The sequence below is a fragment of the Odontesthes bonariensis genome, chromosome 14, assembly GCF_027942865.1.
Source record: "Odontesthes bonariensis isolate fOdoBon6 chromosome 14, fOdoBon6.hap1, whole genome shotgun sequence".
Taxonomy (NCBI): Eukaryota; Metazoa; Chordata; class Actinopteri; order Atheriniformes; family Atherinopsidae; genus Odontesthes; species Odontesthes bonariensis.
This window is the reverse complement of record NC_134519.1, coordinates 5,261,095-5,273,852: the sequence shown is the minus strand read 5'-3', so window position 1 is coordinate 5,273,852 and position 12,758 is coordinate 5,261,095. Positions and strand designations below refer to the sequence as shown.

The following is a 12,758-nucleotide window of genomic DNA, read 5'->3' as shown; positions in this document are numbered from 1 at the left end:
TCGGTTGATGATTTTTGGATGAGACTTGATGCCAGAACCAGTGATTAGACACATGATTGAGTCGAACTTGACTGCTGTTAGCTGGAGTTTGTCCGTCTCTAACCCCTCAGGGTCTGTTTTGTCTGCATTATTGTCCAAGACTGATTTAAAAACATTGGGCCTCATTTTCGTATTTTTATTCTAAATTTTCTCTCACTTTTTTTCGTACGATGATCTCGTATGAACACGCCACGTCAGATTCAACAAACGCTCTTAACTTGGTAAAAAGTGTGTAAACGACCTGCGTAAATGATGAATGCCACCCGTGCGTATTTAAGGGCACGAGGATAGTAGATTTGTATACTCCACGCCCAAAATGATACCATATAAGGCTGTGCTTCCTCGCTCCTGTGCCAGGAAGTGTTGAGTCATGAGAATGACATCAAGGCGCAAAAAGAACAACTTTAGGGGCCCTGAGATCAAATCAAATTTATTTGTATAGCACATTTCATGTACAAACAATTCAAAGTGCTTTACATAAAATAAAAGCATTGCAGCAGGGAGTGGAAGAAGCATTAAAAAAAAAATAATAATAATAAAAAAAATAAATTGAAGAGATTGAAGTTCTGCTTTCAGAGATCCAAAAAGGAAAATCTGTCATTTTTTAGCAGTGTCAGCAGTGGAATTACAGGACCTGCTAAAGCCAAGAAATGGGAAGTTATTACGAGTGCTGTTAACACCATGTCACCGAAATAAAAAAAAATAAATGGTTTGATATGAAAATGGCTTAAAAGAACGTCTCGCCATGGGCAGGCGATCGATGACTGCAACTAAAGCCGTGCAATCAGTTGTTGCCTCATCATGATGGCACTTTGATGGGGCGGTCCATGAGGGGGGTCTTCTGGCACCTTCTGTTCTGCCTGGGCTGGTTCAGGTGGAGACCCTCGTTCATGGCAATATTGTGCAAATCTGGCATGCCTTCTCTGGGCTATAGAGCAGTTTGCCCCCCGCTGTATGGAGACGCACCCACCTGGCCTTCAGCTCAGTGCTCTCCACGACAGCACGGGTGCTTTGATGCGTATATGTGTCTCGTGCTCCAATTATGATTGGCAGTCCAGCCACGGCATGAAAGTCCCTCTTAATTTGTACTTGTTGGACAGCGGTGTATGGGAATCTGATGCACCATGGGTGATAAACTGATGAGAGCTTTGATGACCAAGGGGAGCGCATGACTCACAGAGGACTGGGACACCCCCGATCTGTCTCCAATCTCGCTTTTGAAAGGTTCCCGTGGCCAAAAATCCAAGGGTGGTGAGGACCTGGACGTGTGGTGGAATTGGGTTTGATCGGCGTGTTTCTCTCTGGAGTTGTGGCTCCAGCAAGCTGCATATTTGCAGCAGCACAGTCCTTGGCAATCTTAATCGCGATGTCAGCCATACGTCTGTCTCCACACGGTCTCGGAACACACGCTCTCTTCCAAGAGTCTGACGCACTAAGGCGTCCAAAAGTAGAAAGCTAAGTAGCTTCCCATTGACATTGTTATAACCAGAGTCAAATTAACCTTCAATTAGGCAAGGCAATTTTATTTATAGAGCACAATTCGTACACAAGGTAATTCAAAGTGCTTTATAGCTACATAAAATCACAAGAAGGCAATAAAATCATTAAAAATAAAATTAAAAATAAAAAACCCATTAAAAATAATCATTAATTAATTCATTTAAAAGTGAAGAGTGCAGATAAAATACTTTCAGCTAAATAGAACTGTTTACAGCCTTGATTTAAACATTGTCAGAGTTGAGGCCTGTCTCATATCTTCTGGAAGGCTGTTCCAGATTTACAATTATTGCATAATTTAAGTCAAACAGGATACTGTCAGCATCATTATGGGGTATAATGTATATATTTATTTATGTTTGCTTCAAAGTAATTAAACATACATTAGTCAAGCAAACTTGATTGGAATAACAGACAAGAACAGATTTGTTCTTGAGGCCCATTGTTTTTATGTGAACACACTCCATCCTGGAGGCATAACTACATACTCCAGTATCGTGTGAATTAACCAGCAGGTGGAAGTTTGCTTCCTTTTAAATGCCCCACTCAGACCTGCCTGTGGTAATGTTTGCTGAAACCAGCGGCTGTTAAAGGACTGTGGAGCTTTTTAAAAGATGGTATTAAGCTGTTAAATCTGGTGTTTGCTGGCAGCATGAAAACTGCTCAGTGTCACTCGTGTTTAACAAACTGGAGTCCTCTGAATATTTGATCCCTGCAGATGACATTTGTGAAGCCACGTGACGGGAGTGTTGGATTAAAACAAATCTGGCCCCATCAGTCTGCTATCACAGTTTCTTTGTAAAAGCTTTTGTCAGCTGGTGAAATCACATTTTCAGGGGTAATAGAGAAAAAGCTTATTTCCTCAGATTTTCTGTTTTCCTGTTTTTCCTCTCATTGTTTCCTGTTTTGATTTATTGTCCAGATTACATTCCAGGCTCCGTTTCCTCTATTGTACTTATTCTCGACCTTCTATCTCTCTACTGCAGCCTAACCTGTACCCGACAGTGGGCCTTCAGACTCCAGGGGAGGTGGTGGACGCCAACTTCGGCCAGCACCCGTTCGTGTTTGACATCGAGGACTACATGCGTGAGTGGAGGACAAAGATTCAGGCCCAGATCGATCGCTTCCCGATCGGAGAGCGTGAGGGCGAGTGGCAGTCCATGATCCAGAAGTAAGAGGATTAGAAAAGTGAATTATTCCTGTTTTAAACCTGCAGGATACGTGTTCGCTGTGGATCTTTGAGTGGTGGAGTTTGGGTGGAGTTTTAGTTTTGGTCACATTTTAGGTGAATTAGATTGACGGGGATCTTTTGAGGTTTATCGCAGTCTTGTAATGGTGCAGTTAACATGATAACAGAGCTTTTTATAGCCCACTTTCCCCCCTCTGAGGTCAGTTACCCGTGAAATCTGATGTGGTTTTAACTGTTTACATTAGGGCCGGGCAACGATTAAAATGTTTAATCTAATTAATCACATGATTTCCCTGATTAATCGCATTTGTACGCAAAATCCAAAAATGAATCCAAAAGTAGTCTATAGCTTTTAGCATTTAGTTTTATTTTAAATGTGATTGGTAATTTTTTGATTGGTAATGTAATTTTATTTGGTCATTATAATACATGACAAAATATAAACATCAATTGATTTCTTTGACTATGTAAATGACCAAAAGGGTCTAGGGTGAAGTAAAAATAAACTTATTGTGCCTAGCCCTATTACATACGTTATTTATAATTCCAAGAAAACAAGACTAGCAAACACAACTGCAGCCGATATTTTACAACTTAACAGAAAACATCTGAACATGACAGAAGATTTAAAGCAGAACAATGTCCATCAATCATACTACAGTTTTATAATTTTCAATTAATAATGATTTATACCTTTTTTTTAAATTTTCTACTGTTTTAGAACTTTTTAAGTTCTCATTTAGCTTATTCCACACACTAACACCTTGAATAGAAATACAAAACCTTTTTTTATTCGTTCTAGTTTTAATCTTTCTGAATATACCTGTTCCTCTAAGTTTATACTGGCTCTCTCGCTGCTCGAAGAGCTCCTGGACTGGTGATGGGAGCATGTGATTATACGCCTTGTACATCACTACGGCAGTGTTCAATTTAACAAGACCAGGAAATTTGAGTGCGTTTTGGTTAATAAAAAGAGGATTTGTAGGTGTTATATAATTAACTTTATTAACAATTTGGATGGCCTTCTTTTGAAGTAAGTAGATATTATTTATATTTGTTTTATAAGTGTTTCCCCATATTTCTCCACAGTAGTTTAAGTATGGAAGGAATAAAGTGTTATAAAGAAGATAAAGTGATTTTTGATTTAATAAAGTTTTCATCTTGTTCATTATGGCTATAGTTTTAGCTAATTTGGTTTGAAACACACTAATTTGTTTTTTCCAATTTAATTTTTCATCAATATAAATACCCAGGAATTTGTAATCAGTTACTCTTTCAAGTTCTAAATTGTTTATTTTAATTTCAATTTGATTCTGAACTTTCCGGTTACCAAAGATAATATATTTTGTCTTGTTCAAATTAAGTGAAAGTTTGTTGCTATCAAACCATGACTTTATTTTTGTTAGCCCTTTTTCTACACTTGTTGTTGGTCTTTACCTGAACAATAGAGACTGGTATCATCAGCGAATAGAACACAGCCGAGTTCTTTCACTGTCTCACCAACATCATTAATGTACATAATAAATAATTTGGGCCCCAAGACAGAGCCTTGTGGAACACCATATGTGGAGACCTTACTCTCAGAGTTTACATTGTGCACCTGCACATACTGCTGTCTGTCCTCCAGGTAACTTTTCAACCACGCTAATGCCGTTCCTCTGACACCATATTTTTCCATTTTCTGCAAAAGCAGCCCATGGTCAATGGTGTCGAAGGCTTTACTGAGATCTAAAAACACACCAGCTGTACATTGTTTCTTATCTATTGCTGTAGATATGTTTTCTACAAATTCCATGATAGCCATCGAGGTAGACCTTTTTGACCTGAAGCCATATTGATGGTCGCTGAGCAGATTGTATTTATCAACAAAAGTATCTAGTCTGTTTACAAAAAGCTTTTCTACAATTTTGGATAATTGGGGCAGAAGAGATATGGGTCTATAATTTGTAAATTGATGCCTATCACCTCTTTTAAAAACTGGAATTACCTTTGCTATTTTCATCTTTCTTGGAGAAATACCTGTTAAAAAAGATTGATTACTGATATATGACAGCGGTGTTGCAATATAATTAATGATGTTCTTCAACAGTTGCATGTCAATGTGAAAACAGTCCTTTGATATTTTATTACTGAATTTATGCACAATTCCAATAATTTCACTCTCATCTGTTGCTCTCAGGAATAGAGAGTTTAGATTTGGTTGTAAATTTTTCCCCACAAATCCTTGTGAATCTTTTGTTACTATTTTGTTTGCTAGAGCTGGTCCAACATTAATAAAATAATCATTAAATTCATTGGCTATTTCCCTCATGTCATTTAAAGTGTGGTTTTCTTTTTCAAAATAACTTGGGAATTCATGTTTTTTCTTTCCATCATTTATTATGCGGTTTAATATTTTCCAAGTCCCTTGAATATTATTTTTTTGCTCTTCTAATAATCTATGATAATAATGCTTTTCAGCGTATCTCATGATATTTGTCAGTTTAATTTTATATTTTTTATATCTTTGTTCTGTTTCTATAGTTCTGTGCTTTAAATGTAATCGATATAATTTCTTTTTACAGGCTTTGACTATGCCATTTGTAAGCCATGGCCTATTTAATTTAGTTTTTGTTTTAGTTATACATTTGAAAGGACAGTGTTTGTCATAAAGTGTGATCAATGTAGACAAAAATGAATCAAAAGCCTGATCAGGATCAACAGAGGCATAAACCTCCTCCCACGTCTGGGAATTTAAGTCTTCATTTAAAGAGGCAATAGCTTCAGGTGTTCTAATTCTAATCCTTTGATATTGTTTTATTTTTTGCTTTCATTGGTTTGACAGTTTGAATAAGTTGATGGAAAATGCTAAACACGGGAAAATGGATCACTTATGTCATTTATAAGTAATCCTGATGTGATTTCACTTCCTAGTTGATTTGTGAATATATTGTCGATCAATGTTGCTGTGTCTGTTGTGATTCTTGTTGGTTTAAGTATCAGTGGAAATAGACTATTGCTAAACATGGCTGTGGTAAATTCTGTGGTCTTAACATTTTGTTGTGGGTTCAGAAGGTTGATATTGAAATCTCCACATACAATATCGACCTTTCTTGAACTTCTAAACAAGGTATCTATCAATTGGTTGAATTGATCCAGACCTGATCCCGGTAGTCTGTATACACAAGTAACTATTATGTGTTTTGATTTCTCTAAGTTTATTTCGACTGTCAGGCACTCAAGCACTCCATCGACAGCTATAGTTTTACTAGGCATCTCTTTACATTTGAATTTTGAGTCCACATACAGTGCAACTCCCCCACCTTTTTTTTTTTCCAGGCCTACTTAATGTAAACAGTGTATAGCCCTCTATTTCTACATCACTGCCCTTTACAGTATCAAGCCAGGTCTCCGATACAGCAATAACACTGAACTTTTTAAACTGTTTTTAATACTCTTTGATGTTATGTGCTGCCATATGAATGAAAGTGCCATAACATTTGTTGTGCAAACACACTTTTAACATCAGCATCTTTCTGTAGTTTTTATGTAGAAGCCTCGCTCCACTGTCTGTTTCCTTGAATGACTTGCTGCTATCAGTTGTGTGTTTTGCCTTTAAGTGATATTTTAGACTGGAACTACTACGCTGAGAAGACAATTCAACTTGGCAGTGTTTACAGATGACTTTGGTTCTGTCGACTCCGCCGTCTGGAAGAACTTTAACATGAAAATGGCCGAGTAAAAGTTCCGTACCCTTCTCCAAGTTTGGTGGATCCGCCGATTACTTTCTTTTCCAGTTCAGCAGCAGCAGACTTTTACAAAATAAAAGCCTGTGAGCAGCAGACTTTTACAAAATAAAAGCCTGTGAGCAGCAGACTTTTACAAAATAAAAGCCTGTGAGCAACAGACTTTTACAAAATAAAAGCCCAGATGGACCGACAAAGAACCAGAGCTGTGATCCAGAAGTAAAAGCTGTGGGACTTGGTTTTTCTCATGCCGTGCCCTGATGGGATTAGCTCTCTGTTGCTATGATTACTTCTCCTGAATGGATATGAGCTCCAGTTTTTTGCGGATTGCGATTGATGGAGGGCCGGCGTGGAGGGAGCTGTTGCCTTTATGCAGAAGTCTCCTCGCTGGCTGGGATGAAAACAGGAAGTTTTTAAGTTCTCACCAGTGCAGTAAATGGGAAGTGTTTTCGTCTTTGTAGAGAAAAAGTAAGGTGATGCACGGTCTTCTAATCACAGCGTTGGCAGCGTCATGAGAGATGAATCATGGAAAGAAGCAGCTGTGTGCAAAATGCAAATGATAAACGACCAAGAAGATGCGTCATTGTTGAGAAACACTGATGCGTTTGGAGATTTGTACTTTGTGTAGAAATGCAAACAGTCGGCTGAAAACATGGGGAGAAAGCCAGCGGTTCTGTCGGTCCTGAAAACATTTGGAAGAGAACACTAATATTAACAGACTTTCCATTGTGACCCAAAGAGGAACAGACTTCCTGCTCCGTCTGTGAGCCCGTTGTTATCCCGACTGCCTGATCAGCTGCACTCTGAAAATCTGTTTAAAGGGATAGTTCGCCTCTTTTGACGCCTCATTAACCAAAGCTGCGGCCTTTTAACCATGAAAATGGGTATTTTGACAGTTTTTTCCCCCTTTATTCCGCCCCAAAAAAGTCGCGTCCACACCGTTAAATACTCCATGTTCGTCATCTGAAATCTGTGAAGCTTCATATGCTGACAAGCAGCAATAGTTAATGCTGCTTTTTTTTCAGTCTGGACAGGAAATTGTGGTTGAATTAAAGACGATAATTATATCTCAGTAACAGATGAAGCAACACTCGGCTTCCAAAACAATTATTCAAATTGAGGTTAAATGGAAAATGAATGAGGACAGCGAGTATTATCAACCACCACACTTGTATTTGTGGCTTTTTCTTTCCTTATTGTTTTAGCTGGTAATGAAGTTTTGTGCTCACAGTGTCCACCTCAAGAACACGATAAGTATAAAATGTGCTTTTATTGGACTTCTCCTTAGGATAAATCGTAGTTTCCTGATGAAAAGCACACAACTGAGCCCGTTTCACTTCATTATGTTCGATCAGATGAAATCACTTGTCCATAGATGGAGGTTTGACGAGGAAACGGCTTCTGTTGCCTCTGCTCCTAACGGCTGTTTTTGTGTTTTCAGGATGGTGGCTTCATACCTGGTGCACCACAGCTATTGTGCCACAGCTGAAGCTTTCGCCAAATCCACTGACCAGGCTGTGCAGGAGGAGCTGGCTTCCATCAAAAACCGACAGAGTGAGTGCGTTCGTGGCTCTTAATGATCCCAATGGCTGTGTTCAAAACCGTATACTACATACTTCCACTCATCGATCAGGCAGTATGCAGAGCGTTTACCCACAATGCATTTCGCTCCTGCCCGAGCCGAAATCAGCCGGCCTGAAGCTGATTTCCCTTAAGCTCTAAACTCTGTAAACTTTAGCAACATTTGAAACATTTTCAGGTGAGAAAGTAGTCGTTTAGATCCCCAACGTGTTGAAAACCTGACAAAATACCGGCTATTTACAATTTTGTTCCCACGAATTCGGCGCTACTAAAGCTAGCCGCAGTGAGCAACGCACTTCCGGTTATTTTCACAAAATAAAATACCCGTTGCCTTTTATCATAGGGAAAGCCATTACCATACAATTGGTGCTTTTGTTTTGAAAACAGGAAGTGAACCTACCCCCGTTGTAGCTAGCTTGAAACTGCCGTTTTGACAGGAAATAACAATCGGCGACGTCACATTACATTGCATCTTGGGTAGTTTGAGTATGAGTAGTAACCTCATGATGCATACCCAACATTTCAGAGAATCTAGTATGCATCCGGGAACTTCTCGCTTACTCAAACTCGCATACTAACTCAAAAAGTTAGTAGGAGTAGTAGTAGTAGGAGAAGTATGCAGTATGACAGCCATAGGCTGTGTTCGAAACCGCATACTACATACAACATTTCTGCGAATCTAGTATGCTTTCGGGAAAAAAGTTAGTATGAGTAGTGGGAGAAGTATGCGGTTTCGAACACAGCCAATCTCTGGTGCTGACTTTCTTTTTGTGACTGTTGCCAATTGACCGTATGTAAACAAATTTTAAATCCTATTAAATGAAGCGTAGCGTGCTTGATTTAATTGGAACTTTACGTAACGTATCCCCCACTGAAGAGCTTGGTGTAAATGGTGCTCGTGAACGTGTTTGCAGAGATCCAGAAGCTGGTGTTGTCGGGCAGAATGGGTGAAGCCATTGAGACCACCCAGCAGCTGTACCCCAACCTCCTGGAAAGGAACCCAGACCTCCTCTTCATGCTCAAGTAAGACCGAGACGGTGTGTCGTAGTTTGTTGAACAAAATCGCTCATCGGAGAGACTACTGCTTGTAGGATTCGTGTCTTTTTCTTTCTTTATCATGAAAGGAGCTTCAGTCACAGCCTAGCTCGTGTTTCTGGTGAACTGCGTGTGAAATTTGTTTGTATGTGAAAGGCATTCAGGTTTTTATTTTAGGCGAAAGAAGCCCTTTTTATTGGACTTTTAAAGGAATGTGTTGACAGTTTCCTCAGCTGCTAATGCACTAAAAACTTTCCCCTTTTTCTCATGGCTGACCTACTTCTTTCTTCTTCTGTGTTTAATCATTTTATCTGTTTTTATCCGTCATCCTTTGTGCATTCTTCTTCTTCCTCCTCCTCAATTTGCACTTTTGACTAAGTTTTGATTCGCCCTGACCTCTTCTTGCCTCCCTCCTTCCCCTGTTCTGCACCCCCAGGGTGAGACAGTTCATAGAGATGGTGAATGGGACAGACAGTGAGGTGAGGTGTCTTGGCGGACGAAGCCCAAAGTCTCAGGACAGTTACCCCAGCTCACCCCGGCCCTTCAGCAGCCCCACCCACAAAGCAAGCAGCTCCCAGCCCTACCTCACAGGTACGTTCCAGCTGTGCTCCGTGTCCTCACATCTGGAGATTAGAACGGGCTTCTGGATCATCGTGAGAACAAATGCAGATCAGTTTCTCACACAGAGATGAAGGCTCTTTACTTCAGAGGCTGTGCTACAGAAACAGTGTGTTTTATAAGACTGAATAATGTTGAATAACAAATAAAATCGCCGTCCAGCATCGTTCTGAATGAGCTAAACCTGTGCTGAGACTGGTCACTTTTAAAGATGTCCATCTCTTTGTTTTTAGGGTTTGACAGCAACTGCTGTAATGGCGTGACGTCTAATAAGAGCCATAGCTCCTCCCCTCACAGTCACAAGCCCTGCCCCCCAGGCTCTGGCTCCACCCTCCCGGCCTCTGACATTAGCCTCAATGGGAGTCGCAGTCAACAAACCATCACCAGGTACGGAGTAACTCTGTGTCAGCCACACGCTTCCTCAGTAAACTTCTGCATTGATGGTTCAATTCAGTTTTATTTATATAGCGCCAAATACAACAAATGTCATCTCAAGGCACTTAAATAATAAAGTCCAATTGGAATTCAATTCATTGTAATCATAATTATTTACAAAATAATCCAGTTCATTCATATAGAGCCAATTCAAAAACAGTTTCCTAGCTAAGGAAACCAACAGATTGCACTGAAACTTGTCTTCAGTCCAATCTCCCGGCCTGAGCGTGCCTGAGGCGACTGTGGAGAGAAACGACTCCTTTTGAACAGGAAGAAACCTCTGGCAGAACCAGAACCAGGAAGGGTGGCCATCCGCCTCCACCAGCTGGGGTTTGAGAAGACAGAAAAGGGGGGGGGGGGGGGGGGCACTGTAACACCATTCAAAGGATATCTGTTGGAACAAGGAAAAACCAGTTAATGACCACAATAATGTCACATACACATAATATCATTTGAGAAATTAAAAAGGGGAAAAAGAGAGTAAAGTGAGGAAAGGTGTGACAGATGAGGCCCCCCAGCAGGCTGGGCCTATAGCAGCTTAACTATGGGATGTTTCACCTGAGCCATCCCTAACTATAAGCTTTATCAGAAAGGAAAGTTTTAAGCCTGGTCTTAGAAGTGGAAAGGGTGTCTGCTTCCTGGACATTTACTGGCAGCTTATTCCACAAGAGAGGGGCCTGATAACTGAAGGCTCTGCCTCCCAAACTGGCAGCTGGTTCCATCAGAGAGGGGCCTGATAACTGAAGGCTCTGCCTCCCAAACTGGCTGCTGGTTCCACAGAGAGGGGCCTGATAACTGAAGGCTCTGCCTCCCAAACTGGCAGCTGGTTCCACTGAGAGGGGCCTGATAACTGAAGGCTCTGCCTCCCAAACTGGCAGCTGGTTCCACAGAGAGTCTCCATTTTAACCGATGTGACGGAATACAACCAGCATTCTCCTGCATTAAGACAACTAGTTTTGAACTGTTTTTAATCCAAATGAGGCCAAAAACTCTGTTCCTTCGCTGCTTGTTGGTCAGTTTGGAGTTACAGGAAGCTGTTGTTAGTAGGAACTCCACTGTGAGCTGGTTGTGAGCTGCTGCAGCTTCTGACTCTGTGTTTCCCCCCCCCCACCCCCCCACTGTCTTCAGTAACGATGTGGACATGGAGGTTGACCACTTCACCAACGGAGTGACAGAATCGTCCTCCAATGGGTTCCTCAACGGCAGCTCCAAACACGCCACTGAGCCCGACGACTGCGATGCAGACATGGGTGGGTAGAGACGACGGCGGCTTAACTTGAGCATTTTTCAGCGCCGCAGCCCGGTTACGCTTAAGTACGTTTGTGCGCTGGTTGATGAGGCGGTTTATTTTAGCAGCCTCTTTGGCAGGAGTGATGCTCTTTCTCTTGATTCCCTGTAAGAATGGAGGATGAGCTACTCTGTGTTCGGTCCTAAGAAGGCAGAACTTTTTTACTTTCGGTATAAATTCTGCGATAGTCGTGTAATGTCCCTGCATACCGTGAAAGTACCAACGCATTCGACCTGTTGTGTGCTGAACAGAGGTGGAGTCGGCTCAGTCCAAGAGGCAGCTGTGCGGGGGGAGCCAGGCGGCCATCGAGAGAATGATTCATTTCGGCAGGGAGCTCCAGAGCATGAGCGAACACCTCCGCCGCGAGTGTGGCAAGAACTCCGCCAACAAGAAGATGCTCAAGGTAACTGACAAATCCAAAAGCTGAGATGTACCGAGCGGCGTTTAAGTCGAGGCTTTTCCTTCTTTAACTCGGTTACTTTAAGACTCGGGCTGGGCAACGATTGAATTGTTTAATCTAATTAATCGCAATTAGATCGCCTGATTAATCACGATTAATCCAAAAGTAGCATTTAGTTTTATTTTAAATGTGCTGCCATATGAATGAAAGTGCCATAACATTTGTTGTGCAAACACACTTTTAACATCAGCATCTTTCTGTAGTTTTTATGTAGAAGCCTCGCTCCACTGTCTGTTTCCTTGAATGACTTGCTGCTATCAGTTGTGTGTTTTGCCTTTAAGTGATATTTTAGACTGGAACTACTACGCTGAGAAGACAATTCAACTTGGCAGTGTTTACAGATGACTTTGGTTCTGTCGACTCCGCCGTCTGGAAGAACTTTAAAATGAAAATGGCCGAGTAAAAGTTCCGTACCCTTCTCCATGTTTGGTGGATCCGCCGATTACTTTCTTTTCCTGTTCCACAGCAGACAGCAACAGACTTTTACAAAATAAAAGCCTGTGAGCAACAGACTTTTACAATAATAAAATAAATAATAAAACCTGCGGTAATGCGCGATAAAATAATTGCTTGCGTTAAATAATTAATGCGTTAACGCGATAATAACGAGTTAACTCGCCCAGCCCTATTTAAGACTTTTGAAATCTTGGCCAAACATTACAGCTGAGCTGCTAAATCTTTGTTGTTTTGGGATGAAGAGAGAACATCACGAGGTGATGGGTGTGGAGCAGAGCTGAAATCTGCTTTGGAGTTTTTTCATTTCAGTCAGATTTTCTGAAAGCCAAGCAGGGTCGGGTCATATTTGTTGGACCGGGGCCTGTAAGTGTCATCTGGTAACATGTGAAGCCGTAAGATTAGCAGATTTTTCTGGAGCTTATGATTCAGTTTAAT

At 41.1% G+C, this 12,758-nt stretch overlaps 1 protein-coding gene across 2 annotated transcripts in view; it reads left to right on the top strand.

Moving 5' to 3' along the window:
- ranbp9 (RAN binding protein 9) overlaps positions 1 to 12,758 on the top strand; it is a 41,368-nt gene that overhangs the window by 22,141 nt on the left and 6,469 nt on the right. Inside the window, exons 6-12 of one of the 2 annotated variants that reach the window (XM_075482684.1) lie at positions 2,523 to 2,707; positions 7,892 to 8,004; positions 8,946 to 9,054; positions 9,503 to 9,657; positions 9,918 to 10,071; positions 11,248 to 11,369; positions 11,659 to 11,810. In XM_075482684.1, coding sequence (XP_075338799.1) covers positions 2,523 to 2,707; positions 7,892 to 8,004; positions 8,946 to 9,054; positions 9,503 to 9,657; positions 9,918 to 10,071; positions 11,248 to 11,369; positions 11,659 to 11,810 — 990 coding nt within the window. Of the gene's footprint in view, positions 1 to 2,519; positions 2,708 to 7,891; positions 8,005 to 8,945; positions 9,055 to 9,502; positions 9,658 to 9,917; positions 10,072 to 11,247; positions 11,370 to 11,658; positions 11,811 to 12,758 lie in introns of both variants that reach the window. The other variant, XM_075482683.1, reaches the window with a different exon arrangement.